Source organism: Podarcis vaucheri, assembly GCF_965113315.1.
Source record: "Podarcis vaucheri genome assembly, chromosome: 17".
Taxonomy (NCBI): Eukaryota; Metazoa; Chordata; class Lepidosauria; order Squamata; family Lacertidae; genus Podarcis; species Podarcis vaucheri.
In genome coordinates this window covers 41,897,478-41,915,105 of record NC_138755.1, presented here as the reverse complement: position 1 = coordinate 41,915,105, position 17,628 = coordinate 41,897,478, and the positions used below count along the sequence as shown (strand labels likewise).

At 46.4% G+C, this 17,628-nt stretch overlaps 2 protein-coding genes across 3 annotated transcripts in view; one reads left to right on the top strand and one right to left on the bottom strand.

Moving 5' to 3' along the window:
* SIDT1 (SID1 transmembrane family member 1) overlaps positions 1 to 2,238 on the bottom strand; it is a 45,180-nt gene extending 42,942 nt beyond the window's left edge. Inside the window, exon 1 of one of the 2 annotated variants that reach the window (XM_082206057.1) lies at positions 1,001 to 2,238. In XM_082206057.1, the coding sequence (XP_082062183.1) occupies positions 1,001 to 1,201 (201 nt within the window). In that variant the 5' untranslated portion in view covers positions 1,202 to 2,238. The remainder of the gene's footprint in view (positions 1 to 1,000) is intronic. The other variant, XM_082206058.1, reaches the window with a different exon arrangement.
* A 5,934-nt stretch (positions 2,239 to 8,172) lies between these two features.
* Positions 8,173 to 17,628, top strand: part of SPICE1 (spindle and centriole associated protein 1) — a 28,079-nt gene continuing 18,623 nt past the window's right edge. The window contains exons 1-6 of the mRNA XM_082206059.1: positions 8,173 to 8,295; positions 10,662 to 10,709; positions 11,558 to 11,704; positions 12,691 to 12,793; positions 13,769 to 13,890; positions 14,654 to 14,751. Of these exons, the coding sequence (XP_082062185.1) occupies positions 8,203 to 8,295; positions 10,662 to 10,709; positions 11,558 to 11,704; positions 12,691 to 12,793; positions 13,769 to 13,890; positions 14,654 to 14,751 (611 nt within the window). The 5' untranslated portion in view covers positions 8,173 to 8,202. The remainder of the gene's footprint in view (positions 8,296 to 10,661; positions 10,710 to 11,557; positions 11,705 to 12,690; positions 12,794 to 13,768; positions 13,891 to 14,653; positions 14,752 to 17,628) is intronic.

The window sequence follows — 17,628 nt, the reverse complement described above, 5'->3', positions numbered from 1 at the left end:
CCCTGTCGCGGGGATTCGAACCGCCAATCTTCTGATCGGCAAGCCCTAGGCTCTGTGGTTTAACCCACAGCGCCACCCATGTCCCATTATATCTGGGTAGGTAACTGCTATATCCCAATGTGTTCTATGGCATCTCCAAAGATTTTATGAATGCATTCTCATTAAACAATAGATGTTTCTTTTTTTTCCCTGACAAATATTCATCTATATATATATATACAGTACTGGACAGAACTAAGATGTTTCATGACTCAAAAGCTTCAGACAAACGTGGCCTCTCTCTCTTTTGAATAAAACTCCCAAATCAAGCAAAAAGCTTAAGACAAACGTGATGCCTCTTGCTTTTTCTGAATTAAACTGCCAAATCGAGCAATCAGCCACAGAAAATGTTTCATCAGAAAGAAGGGCAAGAAGTTAAGGATGGATGCATTTAAAACACACACACACCAAACAATGCAAGTGTTTCCTGGGCAACTGGGGAAGATAATGGACCAGACAAATGGACCTTTCTCCCACCCCCACTATAGACGCTCAAGGAGGGAAGATCAGCAGCCTGCGGTCGGTCCCAAACCGCATCTAAAGCGCACCCCCCCTCCAAAGAAGGGTTCGAGACATTAACGTTTCCCCACCGAATCGCCCCAAGGTCGATCCATCTCTCCCAGTATCAGCTGTCCAGCTGCAGCAGCCAGTCAGATGCAGGCGCGCAGGCGAGACGGGTCTCGCTTCCCCGCCGTGGCTCTCCTGCCCTTCCTATCCCAGCTCTGGCTGGCTGCTCTTCCGCAGAGAGGGCTCTCTGGACCCCCCGACCATCCATAACGGCGGCCACGCAGGCCTGCCTCTGCCTGGGGGGACGGGGGGGGGAATCCACGCTCCTCGCCCCGCCAGGTGAATCTGGCTCGGGAGTCTGATGGGGACCGCGCGCCCCTGGAGCCGGTCGCCCGGGCTCTGCTGCCGGGCGGTGGCGAGGAGGAGAGCAGCCCTGGGCGGTGCTTCGCCTTACCTGGCCCGGCTTGCTGGTGTAGTTGAAGGCGTAGAGGCGCTCGGCGGCTCGGTTGACCTGGCCGGAGTAGACGACGTCGAACTGGGCTGCCTCTTCCGCGCCGGCGGCCCCGGCGCCTCTCCTTTGCGCGCGGGGAGGCTGCAGCTCGCGGGATCCGGCCACGGCCAGCAGCAGCCCGGCGAGCCTGGCCCAGCCGCTCATGATCCCCCGGCCAGGTGAAGGGGAGGAGGAGGAGGAGGAGAAGAAACCGGGAGCGGCTGGAGCAGGGTCCGCTCTAGCGCCGGGCCTGGCGTCGCTAGGCGCTGCTCTCCGCGCCGGGGCTCTCCATGCGCCCGCCTGCAGCCGGAGTAGTGGTGGGTGAATCCGGATCGGAGGCGCCTATGCCGGATCTGCCTTCTCCCCCCGCTCTGCGTCTAATTGATAGACGCCGATCTCCCTCGGGTCGAGACGGCAGCTTCTCCTACTCGGCGCGCAGGGAGGTATCCGCGGAGAACGCAGCAGCAGCCGGCTGCGCAGCGCGCAGATCCCGCAGCAGAAACCCACCTGGGGTCTGGTCCCCGGGGAAGGGGAGCCGGCCGAGGGCTGGGAACTAACTGGCTGCCTTTCCCTTCTCGGCTGCCAGGAGGACGTGTCCTTCCAACTTTAGGTCTTGCGCAAGACGGAGGTCGCCGAAAGGCGCGACCCCCTTTTCGCCGGGGTAAAAAAATCCTTTATTGCGCGCGGGGCTCGGCAAGCAGAAAAACCCGGGCGGGAGGCGAACTCCGGCGGGAAACATCACTCGCGATCAACCTTTCACGATTGTTGTGTTTATTGTTATTTGGAGAGCCCCCCGCTTGCCTTTCTCGCAAGACATCGTCTCGTGGGCAGCGATCTGTAAAAATAATGCCCGGAGCCAATCCCACACTTTAGTGCCTGGGTGGTTTGCGCCAGCCTCTGCCACGTGTCCATTTGCAGGCTCCTGCTCATATAATCTCTCCGCTTCCTCCCGTGCGCAGCACTTTCGAGAAGGTTGCGAGTACTTATTATTGAAACGTCACATTTAGCTTTCGGATGGGGTGGTGGTGAACGGATTACTGAGATAGATGGTTACGGAAATCGGCCACTTGCATTAAGCCTACTGTATTTCTGTAGCCCTCATTAAATGCCAAATTCTACAGCTTCATTCTTGAGCAATTACTTTGATTCATTGATTTAAAAATAAACATAGCCCTCCCTTTCGTATGTTGTGTCATTCGAACAGCAAAAAACAATAAGTTATGCATGAAGAGTGAAATGACCAAACCTGGCTCCAACCCCCCCCCCAAAAAAAAAATGCTTGTTGCATTTGCAAAGGGATAGGTAAAGGGACCCCTGACCATTAGGTCCAGTCGTGGCCGACTCTGGGGTTGGCCGAGGGAGCCGGTGTACAGCTTCCGGGTCATGCGGCCAGCATGACCAAGCCACTTCTGGCGAACCAGAGCAGTGCACAGAAACACCATTTACCTTTCCGCCAGAGTGGTACCTATTTACTTGCACTTTGCCGTGCTATCGAACTGCTAGGTTGGCAGGAGCAGGGACTGAGCAACGGGAGCTCAACCCGTCAAGGGGGATTTGAACCGCCGACCTTCTGATCAGCAAGTCCTAGGCTCTGTGGTTTAACCCACAGCGCCACCTGCGTTTGCAAAGGGATAGCATCCCATAAATCAGAGAAAGACCTTCCTTTCTTCGCTGATGGTACCTGGACAAGTTACTGATTCAAACAAATAACACAATAAATTATGCAAGAACAATAACATAACCAAGGGAGGGGTTAATACAGACAGAGCCAACTAAATAAAGTCAGACTGTTTAAAACAGTAAAAACACTCAAATTACTTGAGTAAACAAAAAAAAAATGTTTTAACATGGTTCTGCAATAGAAGTGCTGAGGTTGTAAGCACCTTCCAAGGTAGGTGCCACTGCAAAGAAAGACCTAATACATGTGAACACAGAACAAGCTCCTGCCCCCACTGGAATGGGCATGTTGATACAGCGAGTCCTTCAGATGCCTAGCCATTTAGGGCTTCATAGGTAACCTCCCAAAACCTGGAATGGGCTTGGAAGCGAGTAGGCAGCCAACACAGTTCTTTTGTAATCTGCGCAATGTGATTTTATCTTGCTGCACTGGTCAAAATTCTGTCAACAACAATTTGCATTAAAGGAAGCTTCTGAGTAGTCTTCAAGCACGGCTCCATGTACAATGCATTATAGCAGTCCAGCTGGGGTCAGGCTATCCCTATCCAAGGATGGTGATGGCTGAAGAACTATCTTTTTCCTTTCCACCTTGCTGTATGTTGCAGTGAAGCTCTTTTATGCCAGGCCCCTTAGCAACCCAGGCCACTATCAAGTGTAAGAAGATAAAGCAAGCTAGTTCCTTCCTTTTCAGTATCCTGTTTCCCCACCTCACCCTTCAATGGACACCCTCAACTTTCCAGTAAATATTTCCTTCTAATCTTGGAACAACACAAGTTTTCTCCTTAGCTGCAATATTGTCATGCAACCTTTGTTAAAACTGCCAAAAGGCAATCTCCTTACCTCATGAGGCATTATGGGAATTGTAGTCCAACAACACCTGCAGGGGCCACAGGTTGCGGACACCTAGTCTAAAGCAATAAAATACCAGTTATTAAGATGGTAGCACTGAAGGCTTGCCTAAAAATAACTGTTTTTAGTGGTTCCCAACTTTTTTTTGGCCATGCCCCACCTAAGCGTCTCTAAAATCCTGATGCCGCCCCCCCCGACATATAATTCTTATATGTGCCCCGCATTGGGAACCATGGGTCTAGAAGGTTCACATTTTTTTTGGAAACCCAGTCATAATACATTTGAAAGGATGCATCTTTCAGATTGCTACAGCCTCCAGACTTCTGTAAAAAAAGGTATGGCTGGCTGACCTAAGGTAGCTTGAGATCTAATAAAAAGGGGGGAATTTCAGCACCACCCCACATCACCAGCCAGAGCCCAGAAGCCAGGTCAGAGCATGTGCCCATACCCATTCCCTTTGCCATCCCTTTGCATCCCATCCATCCTGTTGCCTCCATGCCTGCCTTTCCTAAATGAATGAGAACTTGCGGGAGGGAGGAAAAGGAACGGGGCTGCTGCTTATCATAACTTTGGCCAGTAGGACTCATAGGGCCTTGAGTGAATGGTAAAAGGAGGCAGTCAGTGGTGTCACAGGGGGGCGGTGTGCCCCAGGTGCCATGTCTGGGTGTGTGTGACAAGAAGGCACCCCGTGGGGTGCTCACCCTGCCACCCCCAGGCGTGGCGGCGTGAGCTGCCATCACGCTGCCGCAGCCGCATGTGAAGGATCCTCCATTCATGGCTGCAGCCATGAGCAAAGGATCCGGCCACTGTCCATATGGTGTTCAAGCGGTGCTGGCGGCAAACCGCTACCTAAAATGCATGCGCTGTGTCGCGCACATGCGCTGTACATAGCAGCGCCACGCATGCGTCGTACGTAGCGGTGCCACACATGCGTCGTATGTAGTGGTTTGGCTCACCCTGGGTGTCGGTTAGCCTTCGTTCGTCCCTGGAGGCAGTGGTGAAAGTAGCAAGGAGTTGGGCCCTGTCCAAAGGGCCTCTCAAACCTGGTTCTGCAGGTACCCTTAAAGGAAAAGGCAAAAACATTTAAACAGTTCTGAGGATAACTTTTTTGTGGAGGCTGAATATGGAAGGGAGTCCCCCACCTTATGGGTCTGAGTTATCATGTATAGTGAAAGGACAAGAATCAAAAAACCAGGAAGAAGCCCTACTCGCATAGAGAACAGTTCTTAAGAGATGACGGAAGGCAAAGTTTGGCTTGCGGGGGGTCCCAGGGCTCCTTTCTGAAATAATAGCACCTAGACGCCTTACCTTTTGAAGCACATTCGAAGCACTGTCTTCCCCTTAAGGAATTCTGGGCTCTGTAGTTTGCTATCGGTTGCTAGGATTTGTAACTCTATGTGATGGGTAAACTACATCGCCCAGAATTATGTGAAAGAAAAGATGTGTTTCCAATGCAATTTAAAGGTAAGGTGTGTAACATAGGAGTGACTTTCCCTCACTTGTATTAACTATTGCAGCCAGCCCCATTCTTATAGGTTATGACCTATAACAGGGGTCAGCAAGGCTTACCTTGCCTGGGCTGGTTCACTCCAGCAGAGATCCCTCTGTGGGCTGGATTGCAGGCATGTGAGGATGCACGCCCACAATTTCCAGCATCTGCATCTGTGCAGATGCATTTTTCAGCATCTGTGCCTGTCCAGACACAATTTCTGGCACCGCTAAAGTGAGTCCCCGCACTGCATTGCTGTGGTTTAGCGCAGCATGCGGGGACTCGAGCAGGCAGCTCAGTTGGGGGGCGGCTTGGGGGCTGGTTAAATGACCCCCATGGACCGCTTAATAACCTTTAATAACAATAATAATAATGATTTATTATTTATACCCCACCCATCTGGCTCGGCGGCTCCCAAAAGAATATTAAAAGCATCATAAAACATAAAAAACTTCCCTAAACAGGGTTGCCTTCAGATGTCTTCTGAAAGTCAGATCGTTGTTTATTTCCTTGACATCCAAAGGGAGGGCCCCACTACTGAGAAGGTTCCACAGGGAAGACACCACTACCGAGAAGGCCCTTTGCCTGGTTCCATGTAACTTTGCTTCTCGCAGTGAGGGAACCAGCAGAAGACCCTTGGAGGAGGACCTCAGTGTCCAAGCTGAGCGACGGGAGTAGAGACACTCCTTCAGGTATACTGGGCCAAGGCCGTAGGGCTTTAAAGGTCAGCACCAACAGTTTGAATTGTGCTCAGAAACATACTGGGAGCCAGTGAAGATCCTTTAGGACCGGTGTTATATGGTCCCAGTGGCCATTCTGGATTAGTTGCAGTTTCTGAGGCACCTTCAAAGGTAGAGTGCATTACAGTAGTCCAAGCGGGCGATAACCAGGGCATACACGACTCTGTTGAGACAGTCTGCAGGCAGCTAGGCTCTCAGCCTGCGTACCAGATGGAGCTGGTCTAGCTGCCCTGGACAAAGAATTGACCAAGACTCTGGAACTCCCTCCCTAGGGGATGTTAGACTGGCTCCCTCCTTGTTATCCTTCTGACTTGTTCCAACAGGTTCTTGGGAACTGACTGCTTTTAATGAAAGGGACCACACTGAGATCTTTGGATGAAGGGTGGTATACAAATTTAAATAATAATAATAATAATCTATGATTCTACTATGATGCTATTTGTATGGTTTAAACAGATTGTAGCAAAAAACCTGCTAGCACATTTGAAAAGCTATGCAGGGTCTGATATGGTTTCAGTTTGGAGGGGTACCATGTGTTGAGATTCCTGCATTGCAGACCCCTGGACTAGATGATCCTCATTGTCCCTTCCAACTCTACAATTCTATGATTGTGTTTATTTGGGTTTTTTAAATGATCTTTAGCTCAGTGGTCCTCAAACCTTTTCTCTGGGTCACAATTTCAGAATAAAAATTTGCTTGCACCACACCGTTTTTGTTTGTTGATAAGAAATACATCTAGGATTTCCTCACTATCACTTGATGCTCTTGCTCTCATTTTGAAAATGCCATACGTCCAGACATTACCTGGATTTCAAAGGCATCTCTGTCCTGAATCTTAGGCAAGTCAATCGAAAAATCAGTTTAAAAAAATATAGGGTATTCCTAAAAGAAGCTCAACAACCTTTGGGGTGTCCTGGTTTTTACTTCTGGAAATATGGTTACGCTATAAGGCCGTGGTTCCCAATCTGATTTTTAAGAGGGGTAATTCGAGAATGAGTTATTAACAGCTAATGGCATTTTAGGCTTTTCCCCTGTGAACAGGAGTTCACTTTTTGAATACAGTGGTACCTTGGGTTAAAAACTTAATTCGTTCCGGAGGTCTGTTCTTAACCTGAAACTGTTCTTATCCTGAAGCACCACTTTAGCTAATGGGGCCTCCCGCTGCTGCCGTGCCGCCGGAGCACGATTTCTGTTCTCATCCTGAAGCAAAGTTCTTAACCCGAGGTAATATTTCTGGGTTAGTGGAGTCTGTAACCTGAAGCGTATGTAACCCGAGGTACCACTGTAATAAGAATTATATGTCACAGTGGGGGAAGGAATCAGGATTTTAGAAATGCTTAGGTGGGGCATGGCCAAATAAAGTTTGGGAACCACTGCTATAAGGTATCTGACCCATAATCTGCAAAACAAACAAAACAAACATACATACATTCCTATCCTATCCTATCCTCTACAGTGGTACCTTGGTTGACAACCATAATCCGTTCTGGAGGTCCATTTGTAAACCAAAACAGGTTGTAACCCAAGGCGCACTTTCGCCAATGGGGCCTCAAAAAAATATGTGTTCGTAATCCCCCAAAATGGGTTGTGATCCAAAAAAAGTTTGCAAACCGGGACATGCACTTCCAGGTTTGATGTGTTTGTAATCCAAAGCATATGCAAACCAAGGTACCACTGTACTATACTATACTATACTGTACTAAAATGTTTAAAAGCCATTGAATCTCCTCACACTTGTCATCCTCTCCTGCCACATCAGTATGGACAGGCCACACCATGCGAGAACCACTGTTTTAGCTGTTCTTGTTTTTACAGTGGTACCTCGGGCTAAGTACTTAATTCGTTCCAGAGGTCCGTTCTTAACCTGAAACTGTTCTTAACCTGAAGCACCACTTTAGCTAATGGGGCCTCCTGCTGCTGCTGCGCCGCTGCACGATTTCTGTTCTCATCCTGAAGCAAAGTTCTTAACCCGAGGTACTATTTCTGGGTTAGCGGAGTCTGTAACCTGAAGCGTCTGTAACCCGAGGTACCACTGTATCTGTAAGCCGCCTTGAGTCCCTGGCAGGAAAAAAGGCGGGGTAATAATAATAATAATAATAATAATAATAATAATAATGATTTCATTAGGACGCGGCTTCCTCCGGAGGGAGGCACTGCGCTTGCCGGGCGCCCTGCCGACTCCTGAGGGGAAGCGGCCCGCCCGCCCGGCCTTCGCTCCGCCGCCGCGGCGCCGCCTCCCCTTCCCGCCCAGAGCCGGCGGGGTTGCCGGGGCAACGGGCGCCAGGCCTGCTCTCCTCCGCGCCGCCCGCCTCGATTTGTGCGCCGCGCCCGGCGCTTCTCTCTCCTCGCGCGGAGCCCCAGCCCTTCAAGGCACCGGCTTCGGGGGCCGCGGCTATTATTCTTATTCTTATATGATGTCCCTGCTGAGGGCGAGTCGCTTGCCGGCCTCGGGAGCCAAGAGGAAGCCGCCCAAGAAGGCGAGGAGGAAGAAGCAGGACTGGGACGTGAGTGCGAGCGGGGGGCGGGGGGGGGAGCCAAGCTGTGAATAATAATAACAATAATAATAATAATAATTAATAATAACCTATTTCCCTTTTTAGTCGCAAGAGTCGTAGATAATAATAATAATAATAATAATAATAATAATAATAACCTATTTCCCTTTTTAGTCGCAAGAGTCGTAGATAATAATAATAATAATAACCTATTTCCCTTTTTAGTCGCAAGAGTCGTAGATAATAATAATAATAATAATAATAATAATAATAACCTATTTCCCTTTTTAGTCGCAAGAGTCGTAGATAATAATAATAATAATAACCTATTTCCTTTTTTAGTCGCAAGAGTCGTAGATAATAATAATAATAACCTATTTCCCTTTTTAGCCGCAAGAGTCGTAGATAATAATAATAATAATAATAATAACCTATTTCCCTTTTTAGTCGCAAGAGTCGTAGATAATAATAATAATAATAATAATAATAATAATAACCTATTTCCCTTTTTAGTCGCAAGAGTCGTAGATAATAATAATAATAATAATAATAATAATAATAATAACCTATTTCCCTTTTTAGTCGCAAGAGTCGTAGATCTGATTCCTAAATGCAATTCACGCTTCCCAAATGCTTTATGACAGATTTGTTTTTTTAAAAAAAAATGAGTCAACCAAAAGCTTTCCTTTTCCAGTTTATCACCACAGCAGTTACTAACACTATTAATAACCAGCAGAGCAAATGATTTAATCAGACAGCGCCTCTAGGACATGGAGCCACAGAATAATCTGGCCCCAAGAAGGAAATGGGGTCCGTGGGGGGATTACTTTCCACCTGGCCGTCTTGACACTGGGTTAAATTGGCAAAAGTGAACGGTCCCCAAATGCAGACGTGCTTTCACTTTGGCAAGTTTGACTATACTGCACTTGAGAGTCGATTTCCCAAAAATCCCCTGTGGAGATGGCAGTCTTGAGTCAGTGGCTGATGTGCTTGTGGCTGCACTCTTTGTAAAGATTTGAGGAGTGAGGGGATTATTCCTCTATTATTGTCCATTATGGGTCACTCAGCCATTGCTACTGTGTCCTTCCAAGATGATCAGGTGACAGCAAAAACTGGAAGGGCAATTAGAATAATATCTCTTATTTGATTATTGATGTAAACCCCCCAAATGTATTTTCTATAGTTAAGTTTTTACCTCTGTCTTCAGTATATTTTATTCTATTTTATTGCTATGGCTAGTGGCTGATGCAAATAAAGATTCCTCTGAGTTGGAGAAGAAAGCAGGTTTTGCCCAGCGGGTTTGGAATCAAAACCTAAAAGGAACCAAACCCAATAAAATCTAGGGTGTAAGCTTTTGACCTTACCAACATTTCTGTTCAGGCTGGACCCCCTTTGGGGGTGGGCCCCACGTTGGGAACCATGGATATATATACAGTTGTGGTACCTCGGGTTAAGTACTTAATTCTTTCTGGAGGTCTGTTCTTAACCTGAAACTGTTCTTAACCTGAAGCGCCACTTTAGCTAATGGGGCCTCCCGCTGCTGCTGCGCCACTGCAATGCGATTTCTGTTCTCATCCTGAAGCAAAGTTCTTAACCTGAGGTACTATTTCTGGGTTAGCGGAGTCTGTAACCTGAAGCATATGTAACCTGAAGCGTCTGTAACCCGAGGTACCACTGTATAGAGGGAGAGAGAGGGTGGGGGGAGAAGGTGTTAGGGGTATAAAAGCTTTCTGCTTATGCAGGAATTGCTGCCCCAATGGGATACGGAGGGAGAGATTTGCGAGGCGTGGAAGTTCTCAGGCTGTGTACCACTTCATGATATTTTTGTTAGCCTCCATCCTCCACGGAGGAATTAATTCTGGAACTTTTAGTCCAGCTTGGTAACTTGTGCCTGAGTCTCCCCGATTTCACATGTCAAAACAATCACAGATGTGAGAGCCCAGGCTATCAAAATTTATGAGAATTTAAAACCATTTTTAAAAATGTTTCCTTGGAAGTATGCTTGCTTTAGCTATTATTTCCTTTGGTGTATGTGCACAGACATAATATTGCAGCAGTGCCATACTCAGTTTTCTTCTTCTTTCAGTAATGCAGTTCTTCTTGTCAGTAGCTTGCTGGCTTGGCAAAAGATTCCTGCATTGCAGGGGCTTGGATTAGATGACCCTCGTGGTCCCTTCCAACTCTTAGGATTATAAGAGGAGGCAGCGGTGCTCTTTCCATTGTATTGTATAGCCCTGCCCTCTAGGTTCCTGGGTGTGCTAAAATGGGGTGGGATGGTTAGAACTGACCCATAGAAGAACTTGGAGAACATATGTGATTAATTTGATGTACTTGGTTTCATGTTCTAACCTTGCATTTGGTATGCTTTGTTGCAGAACACTGTTCATGATCTCACCGTGCATCGTGCAACTCCTGAAGATCTCGTAAGCTGGAAATTTGTCTGTCTTGACATACTGGGGAGGCACTTAAGGAGGCTTGTCTTAGACATAATATTATACAAGCAAACCACAGACTTGCTCTTTTCAATTCTGGATGTGTCCCAGTCATGTATAAGGTGGAGGCTGGGGTCCAGTGCTGGATTTTGGATGAAGAGGAAATTGACTAGGGAGAGGGGTTACAAACTGCAATGCTGGAAGTGCAAAGGGTGTGTGCAGTTAGCATCCTGTATCCCTGTATGCTCCCTTCTGCTGCTGATAGTGCAGGTCTCCACTACATTTGATGGCTACCCCATTGGCCGTCCCTTATCCATCCCTTCCATGCTTCTCTGTTGCTTGTTCTTCTCTCTTTCTCTGACATGCTCATAGTCCATTGGAAATCTTGTATTAGGTGAACCATTTCCAAGTGTTTAGAAGAAGAAGAAGAAGAGTTTGGATTTTATATCCCGCTTTATCGCTACCCTAAGAAGTCTCAAAGCAGCTAACATTCTCCTTTCCCTTCCTCCCCCACAACAAACACTCTGTGAGGTGAGGCTGAGAGACTTCAGAGAAGTGTGACTGGCCCAAGGTCACCCAGCAGCTGCAGGTGGAGGAGCGGAGACGCGAACCCGGTTCCCCAGATTACGAGACTACCGCTCTTCACCACTACACCACACTGGCTGCTTGTGCTTTTGTAACAGTCTGCATATGGCGCTAAGATAGTGACCCTGCTGTCTAGTTTTGCCCAGTGTGTAGAAGTGTAAAGACAGAAAGCCTTCTAGTTGTTTTGTACCGTCACTATCATCTCCTTCATTTGTTCCTTGGCTCTGGTTTGAGGAAAATCTCTTCCTTTCCAGGTACGACGCCATGAGATGCACAAGTCAAAGAACAAAGGCATTGTACACTTTGAACTGCAAGAAAAAGCACTGAAGAGCAAATGGAAGAAGCAGAGACCAAGAGTTCCAGAATCTCTGGAAAAAAAGAAACTGGCCTTGATGAGAGAGGTAAGAAATGGTTATCGAGTTTCCTTGTGGCTTATATAGTAAGCTGGTCATCAGCTGTGGTTCAGCTGGGGGTGAGGAGAGCTCTGTCTGCCTGGTGGCATGCACAGTTCTTTCCTCCCAACTACCTGAGATCCAGCTTACTTTTCATGTGTGCAAGGCTTCCTGGTGAACTATTCATTCATTATATGCCTGGAGTTCTCTAATCTGGAGAGGGCACACTCAGCCTCATAGTGTGCTTCAACCTTGTAAAGTGAATAAGATCACAAAAGTATGTTTATGCTGGTTAAAAGGGAGTTGGAAACCACATCCTCTGTGACCAGGCGGCTGGGTTTTTCTAAAGCCTTCTACCAGGTGTCCTTGTAGAAAGGGGGTGGAATGGTCCATAATTTCTCCACTAGCCCAGTGAATTTGTTTGTTTGTTTATAAGGTCTCAGAGCAGGTTGCAACAATACAATTATACCTTTATAAAACCAAGTAAACCCAGTAAAATTGTTTCAGACAAAAACAGAACAGTACAGATTAAACAAAACCTGGATCCCTTTTTAAAAATTGGTGCTACATTGGCTACTTCCCAGCCCTCAAAAGATCTTAGGGACAAGTTATATATTTTTGTTATCCTTTTGTTAGCTATAATGTTGCCTTCATTAAGGCGGGTCATAAAATAACATCATTTTCAAAGAAGCATTTTGTGTTTTAGACAATGCTGTACAAATAAGCCTAAGATGAGTGCTAAAGAGCGACTGGCATAGACTGCCTTGGTCATGCCTCAAAATAAGTAATTTCAAATATTTGCCACATGTAGATGTATTTTTAAATGTGTTACTTATTGAATTAATCATGCCCATCTATTGGTCCTAATAAAAGGTAGCAGTATTAATAATTTATATGATTAATAGTGGCATGTAACCTGTTTTGAAGAGTGGGTAGGGAATGGGGAAGGAAAGAGAAGTATAAAATGTGTGTGTTCTGTGCTTTCATTTTTTTAGATTCTTTCTGATCAGTACCAGTTACAGGAGGTTCTGGAGAGATCTGATCAGGCCATGGCTGTGGTGAAGGATCTATTTGGAGATGCTCCTCGCAGGCATTTAGGTGAAGTTTTACTGAGTGAGATATAGTTTTGTTTAGCAGACCCAAGCAAACCCAAAATGAAAGCTGTTTACTGGAAACGTTAGCTTCATGTTTCCTAGTGTGATAATAACATAGAAATATGTTCTTTGACGACAGCCACAACCATGCCTCCAAATTTTCCTTGTAGCATACAGGCAACCCCCCCCCCCATTTACACGTGTTCACATCTATATGTGCATTGTGCCGACCCCGGAAGTAACCTGGAAATGTCATACAATACATTTTATGTATTTAACATAAAGGGTGGGTTGGGGCTGAATGGGGTGTTCACAGGCTTTTGCAGGCTTTTTCAATTACACACAATTTTACAGCAGTGCTTGATGATCCAGAAACCAAGCTCTGCACAAATCGGGGGTTGCCTGTATGTATAAGCAAGTGATCTATTTAAACTGAATTCTGTTGGTTTTGCTAAGAGAGTGATGGCTGGGTCTTGACTGGTGCTCCAGAGAGTTACACAGTGTAAATTGCCAGTGTGGAAACCATATTTTCTCCCTTTGCGTCTACAGATGTTTCACCTACAGCAGCATATACACGTCCATCCCATTTGGCCTGATAAATTCCACCACATACAGTCCTTTCCTCTGCATTTGTTACTCAGTTGGCAAACTATGAGCTGTATCACATTTCCTATGAGGAAAGAGTACAGGTTTATAAAGTGATACATATATTGTGGAGAAAGTGGATAAAAGACCCTTCTCTCTCTTTCTGGCCCACAAAAGCGTATCATGCAATAAAAACTTTAGTGTTTAAGAGCTTATGGTGCCACACAATGTTCTATTGTTTTTCTACAACAAACTAACGGTATCTATAATTCGTAGAAATATAAGATAGTGTCTCCATGGAAGGCAACAAAGGATTGCTACGTTTATGCAGTAGGCTCAACAGCTAATCTTGGGCCTAATGAATGGAAGTCTTTATTTCTTTTCTACCCTCTAGGTTTCCCAAATGTGACTGTGGCTCCTGATTATGATGTAGAATCCTCTCAAGGTCCCATCGTACAAAAATGTGATCCCCCCACACAGCTCTCTCTTCTTAGTGATTCTGTCATGGATCCACAGGTGGTGTATTTTCCATGTAAACTTTGTCACTAAATAAATAGAATAGACCAAGGAATGCGTCTTTTGCATTTGATACATAGTCATGCCTTTTCAAATTATACCAGTGTTAGTCATTCTGTGGAATGAAATGAAATGCCAAGCACATGCCAGTTAAGAGAAGATATCTGCAGATAAATTGTTGAGGATAAGATCCATAGTTGCAGCAGTGACTCTTAGGACATAACAGAAGAGGCGCTTGAAATAACTCTTAAGACTGCAATCCTTTGCATACTTATGTGGGATTAAGTACCATTGAACTTAGTGGGATTTACTTCTGAGTAGACATGCACAGGGTTGTGCTGCAAATACAAAATTGAATGCAGAAATATATGTTTGTACTCTTTTTATTTTAGCAAATTACCTCCTGACAGTAGTGGTACAAATAATGTTTATTGAAACCTGAACACTTCAGTTTTGACTTTAATGAAATCAAGGCAACATAGATTGAAAGCAATAGTGTGTTTGCACTTAGTTGTTTAAAAATGCTGTAGCATTGCAGTAAGTTTTCCCTTTCCACTTCTGGGCAATTGCGAATTGTCTTTCTGCCCTCTGTTGGTGTGAAATTAAATTTCTTGGGACACAAAACTGTGTGTTTCCTTTAGCTGGGCTTGCAGCAGTTGTGATTTCTGGCTATTGGCTCACTGTGTTTTGTCAGCCTATGAAATATGTCAGTTTATATTTCTCCCATGCAAATGTTTGAGATGTTATATCTGTCTCCTGAAAGGCTCTCAATGAAGTAGAAGGAGAAAATTATTTGATGTGCAAGACAAACAGTGAGAACGATACGTATTTGAGCTTCAGATCTGACACTGATACAGAGAGGTAAGTGTGTATCTCTCTACCTTCATAGTTTTGTATACCCTGCATAAGCACAAATAGTTTATTGCTTGATACATGATCTACTAATCCAGCTATTCAGCTCTGCTATTATCTCTCACGTATATGATCTTCTAAATGTTGCTATAATGCTTAAATAAAATCAAACTTTTGCCTTTTAAATTTATATTAAAAACAATATCACAATAAACCAGAACAAGATATAGTACATATCCTTTACATATTTGTAACATCACTGGGAGATATAATTTTAATATACAAATACAGGCATGTAACAATGAAGGTTAAGCTAACACACACTGTGGCAATAAATATTTCCAAAATATCTTCTTAAACTTAGGCAATATTATATTAGCATCTTGTCTAGTTGAAAATGTTGTGAAAGGCCTCCATATTGCTATGAAGTTATCATGACTTGCAGCACCTTTGAGGACTCTACTTTGCTTCCCAGCTACCACAATAAACCACATTTTGCCTGCCAGCGTTAAACTGTAAATGGTGATGAGTGAAGGCAGTGCTGGGCTATTTCTATTCATGGTGCTGCTAGCAAAAATATAATCAACTCTTTATAAAAGAGCTCTTGTGTGGCTTCTGGAATCACTGTCCAAAGAGCTAATGCTGGATCTAATGCGATCAATTTTGTTCCACTATAGCTGATATTTACCAAAATACACTTTGCCAAAAGAAGTCTAGTATGCGGCTATCAGGGGATGATTAGCTGCTTGTGCTTAAAATAGTGCCCCTTCAGAGTTTGTGCGACCCCACAAACCTCTGTGTGTGACAGAGCTCCTCAGACATGTCTGCTCTAGTCACTTGTAGAGTCCGACAGTGGCTGTCTGCGGAAGCGCTTCCAGCAAAGAAGTTCCTTAACGGAAACGCGTTTCCTGGACTCACGACGTGACAGCTTCCGGCGAAGCATAGGTCTCCCTGCAGTTGCTTCTGACACCTCCCCGCTATTTTCGCTCGAAGTGTCTCTCACCCCTTTCTCTCCCCTTCTGCTTCCTGCCTGGGCTGCTGCGTGTCTCTCAGCATTACTGAGATCCTCCTCCAGAGACCCCGCGCTCCCCCTACTGGTCCCTGCTTTAGCTGTTGACTCTCTCCCAGTCTCTGGGAGCCCTACCACTTCCCTTTCCTCCGATGTCAGTTCCCTGACATCCACCTCCCCTCCAGGGCCCCCCTCTCCCCCGCCCCTACTCTCTCCTCTGGGCGGTGAGGAGCTGAAACCCCTAAAAGAATCCTCTTCATCTTCCGACGTCTCGAACATTTCCCTCCATCGGTCTTCGTTCCGACTCGCTGAATCCTCCTCCACCTCGGAATCAGCGAACCCCTCCAACTCTTCTTCTTCGTCGGTGGTGGCGAAGTATTCCCTCCGGAACCTCGCCACTGGCTGGGGTTTCCGAGGGAATCTCTGATGAAAAGTTTCAATCAAAACCTCGTCATCTACATCCTCTGCCCTGACCCAGGTGTTTTCCGACTCCGGCTCCCCTTCCCACATTACCAAATACTCTACTTGCTCTCCCCTCCACCTGGAATCGAGAATCTCCGCTACATGGTAGCTGTGTTCTTTTTCCTCCATAGCTGGTCCCCTATTGACCCTCCCCTCTCTGTCCCCTATATACGGTGACAGCAATGATCTGTGGAACACTGGGTGCAACTTCATGTGGTTAGGTAACCGGAGTCTGAAAGCCACTGGGTTGACCTGTTGCGTGACTTCAAATGGGCCCAGTCTTTTGGGTCTTAACTTCTTACAACCTCCTTTAAATGGTAACCCTTGGGTGGACAACCACACCTGGTCCCCCACCCTAATGCTTTCTCCTTCCCTTCTGGTTTTGTCTGCCTGCCTCTTATATTCCTCCTTCGCCCTGTTTAAATTAAGTTGGAGCTGGCGATGGATCGCTTCCATTTCTTCAACGAACTGTTCTGCGGCTGGAACGCTCCAGTTCTCCCCCTCCCCCCCTGGGAAGGCTCGGGGATGACACCCGTGATTGGCCAAAAAAGGGCTCATTTCCGTGGACACGTTCTCCGCATTGTTATAGGCAAATTCTGCCAACGCCAGCTTCTCCACCCAATCATTCTCTCTGTCATTCACATAACACCTCAAATATTGCTGGAGGACACCATTAGCTCTTTCCGCCTGCCCGTTGGTTTCTGGATGACGGGCAGTTGAGAAATTCACCTCTACATGCAATAAGCTCATGAGCTTCCTCCAGAACCTGGAAGTAAATTGTTTCCCTCGGTCCGAAACCACCCTCAAGGGGGCACCATGCAATCTAAACACATTTTCCACAAACAATTTAGCGGTTTCTTCTGCTGTGACCGCATGTGAGCAGGCTATAAAGTGGGCCATCTTGGTTAACAGGTCTACCACAACCATAATGGCTGTCTTCCCTTTGGACCTGGGCAGATCAGTCATAAAATCTATTGCCACTGCCTCCCATGGTCTTTCCGGCGTGGGTAGTGGTTCTAATAAACCTGCCGGTGCCCGCCTCTCCCCCTTGGCTCGTTGACATCGGTCACACCCTCTCACATACTCCCGCACATCTTCCCTGACCTTGGGCCACCAGAATTCCCTGGTAACCAGCCACATGGTTTTGTGTTGCCCAAAATGCCCTGCTGTGGGGCTATCGTGCAGTTGCTTGAGTACCTTTTCCCTCAATTCTCCTTCAGGTACGTATAACGCTCCCTTGTAGTACAACGCCCCGTTTCTCTCCTCAAAACCCCCGGGTTTGTCTCCCTCCCTCCTGAGACCCCGGAGTTTGTCCTGGGCATATTCATCCTGCACCGTTCCCTCTATCAGTTCCCTTAGCCCCACCAGTGCCGCCCCACACACCCAGCGATCCTCGGGAATGACATGGGTCTCTT